The sequence below is a fragment of the Rhinopithecus bieti genome, unplaced genomic scaffold (assembly GCF_001698545.2).
Source record: "Rhinopithecus bieti isolate Rb0 unplaced genomic scaffold, ASM169854v2 scaffold_76543, whole genome shotgun sequence".
NCBI classification, from domain to species: domain Eukaryota; kingdom Metazoa; phylum Chordata; class Mammalia; order Primates; family Cercopithecidae; genus Rhinopithecus; species Rhinopithecus bieti.
The window spans coordinates 1-2425 of record NW_016828049.1 but is presented as its reverse complement, the minus strand read 5'-3'; the positions used below and the strand labels follow the sequence as shown (position 1 = coordinate 2425).

At 64.6% G+C, this 2425-nt stretch overlaps 1 protein-coding gene across 1 annotated transcript; it reads right to left on the bottom strand.

Annotated features, from left to right (window-relative positions):
- Window positions 1-30: 30 nt before the first annotated feature.
- Window positions 31-2296, bottom strand: LOC108523604 (N-acetylgalactosamine-6-sulfatase-like). Its single transcript, XM_017864289.1, has 3 exons — window positions 1830-2296; window positions 1578-1714; window positions 31-463 (listed from the first exon to the last, which is right to left on the bottom strand). Exons 1-3 carry the CDS (start codon window positions 1845-1847, stop codon window positions 265-267), a joined length of 354 nt encoding a protein of 117 aa, XP_017719778.1. The 5' UTR covers window positions 1848-2296; the 3' UTR covers window positions 31-264.
- Window positions 2297-2425: the final 129 nt, after the last annotated feature.

Sequence of the window (2425 nt, the reverse complement as noted above, 5' to 3'; positions counted from 1 at the left end):
CCCCCATGTAGCACCCGGGCCAAGCAGGCCACACCCCTGTCGCCTCTAGCCTGGGGTGTGGGCGAGGCTCAGGTGCCCCGGCAGGATGGAGAGGCCCATGGGGGCCACCTGACCAGGGTCTGGGCCGGGCTTGCAGCTGTGCCGTGGGGCTGCTGTGTCATCATGCGGGGCAGGAAAAAGTCCCTCCCTCACCTCCAACCTGTCAGCTGCCACACCCCAGGCCACGCAGAGGAGGCTGTGGAGGGGGTGGGGCTCCTGCCTGTCTCACCCTCCTGTGCCTCCCCAAGGACGGCACTCAGGGGCCACGTCTGGATAGAGATGGGGGCAGCTCCGCCCGCGCCCAGGTCCCGAGCCCCGTACCTGTCTGAAGTTCTCCCAGGAGTTGGTCCAGGTCCAGAAGTGAGCCTTGTGCTGCCCGAGGGTGGTAGCCATCAGTGTGTCACCACGGTAATAGAAGATGGGCCTGTCGGACGGGAGGGGAGGACCATGTAACGATGGAAAGGACATGCTGGGTCCACCTGGGGGCTCCGGGCCGTCGTCAGTGGCTCATGCCTCCGCGTGAGGTCTTGGTTGATACTTTACAAAGATGATCGAAATGTGAAAAGGCCTGTAAGGTGGCCGGGGCTGGGCTGCTTGGGCATCCCCTCATTGCTGGTCCTTGGTGAGGCCAGGCCAGGCCCTGGGGAGGGTGGGCAGGCCAGAGGAAAGCGGGTGGCATGGGGTCTCCGGACCACGCTGGGCCTGCGAGGCAGGAACGGGGAGTGGGGGATGCAGCCGGGCACCGTCTCTCCCCACAGTGACCAAGCACTTGTGCCAGGTCCTGAGAGGGGACAAGTGAGCACACCCCCTCTATCCTACCCCGGAAAGCCGGAGGAGGCAGCTGCCTTGGGCCATCCCCACCTTCTGTTTCCCCTCAAGCCTTTGGAATAATCCTCATCCCTTCAGGGCCGCCTAGGAAACATGGTTTGAGTGAAATGGTGGCTGCTCTCAGGAGTAGGAAATGGACTTTGGACACCAAGGATTTAGACAGAAGTTAAGAGCCAGACGAGCCGAGCCGTGGACTTGGCAGAGCAGCGACTCAGGTGGAAGGAAACTACAGGAAGCCATGGGGCACTGAAAACCAGGCGGGGCAGGGAAGAGGGGTGGGGTGGGCAGGGGCGGCATGGGCCCGGGTACAGGCAGGGATGAGGCCCCTCTCCTGGCCTCGCCCTCCCTCCTAAGGCTTTCCTGAAAGCCAGGGCCTTGCTGTGCTTGGACTTTCCCAGGGTGGCTCCCGCCCCACAGGCAGGTCCCCAGGTTCTCTCATCACAGGCCCGCCTCCTTCAGCACTGGGCACAAGCACGCCTGTGTCCGGAATGACGGGCAGCTGGGCCTGGGGGTCGCCAGGGTGGCTCCCGCCCCACAGGCAGGTCCTCAGGTCCTCTCGTCACAGGCCCCCCGCCTCCTTCAGCACTGGGCACCCCACGCCTGTGTCCGGAATGAGGGGGCAGCTGGGCTTGGGGGTCACACCTGATCAGCAGCTCTGGGCTTCACCACTTGGATCCGGGGGAAGGGGCCGGGGCAGTTCTAGCACTAACCTGTCCATCAGCCGGCCCTGCAGGAGGGCGGGGAGGAGATTGAGGCCATCAATGGCCCTGTCTCTGGGCGGTGTCAGGCCCGCAAGCGCCAGGCTGGTGGTGAAGAGGTCCATGATGCTGCCCAGCTGGTGGCTCACCTGAAACACACGGCAGCAACGCGCTCAGGGCACTCTGCCCTGACCCGACGGGGCTGGGGGCCAATCTCCGGGGGGATGTGAGCCCCGCTGCCCAGTTGGGTCTACAGATACGCACACATGCGCACATGCCCATGGCAGGGACTGAGCGGAGCCACAGGCCTGTGAGTGGCAGAAGGGCCTCAAACCAGGCCTCAAAGACCCCAGAGCCAGGCCATGTCGTCACTCCCTGGCAGCCTCCTCTGCCCCTGTGGATCAGATGAAAGGAGAATCACAGCCCTGCCAGTGACATGCCACGAGGTCCCACCTGTCTGGAGAGGACTGCCTCGCGCTAACACTGAAAGCCCTAACGCCACCGTGAGCCCTGCCCCTTAAGTCAGAGAAGCAGGTGGAGGAAATCCAGGCGTGGAGGGGCAGCTGAGGCTGGACAGGAGCACCTCTGAGTGGCTGTGGCGGGGACGGCTCCTGACACACCCAGGGAGCTCCAGGACAGGCAGGAGGCTGTCTTTCCTGCCGTGCCCCGACCTCCAGAGGGCATGGGCACGGGTAACCAGCCATGACCAGAGCGTGCCATCTGGCTCCCCTCACTGGCCCTGTCTGCTTAACTCGGGGCTCCAGGCTTGGGTCACTCGGCAGGGAGACTGGGGAGGGGGTGGAGACACATCCCTGCCTGGCAAGCACAGCCTCTGGGGCAGCAGGACAGGGACCACCACC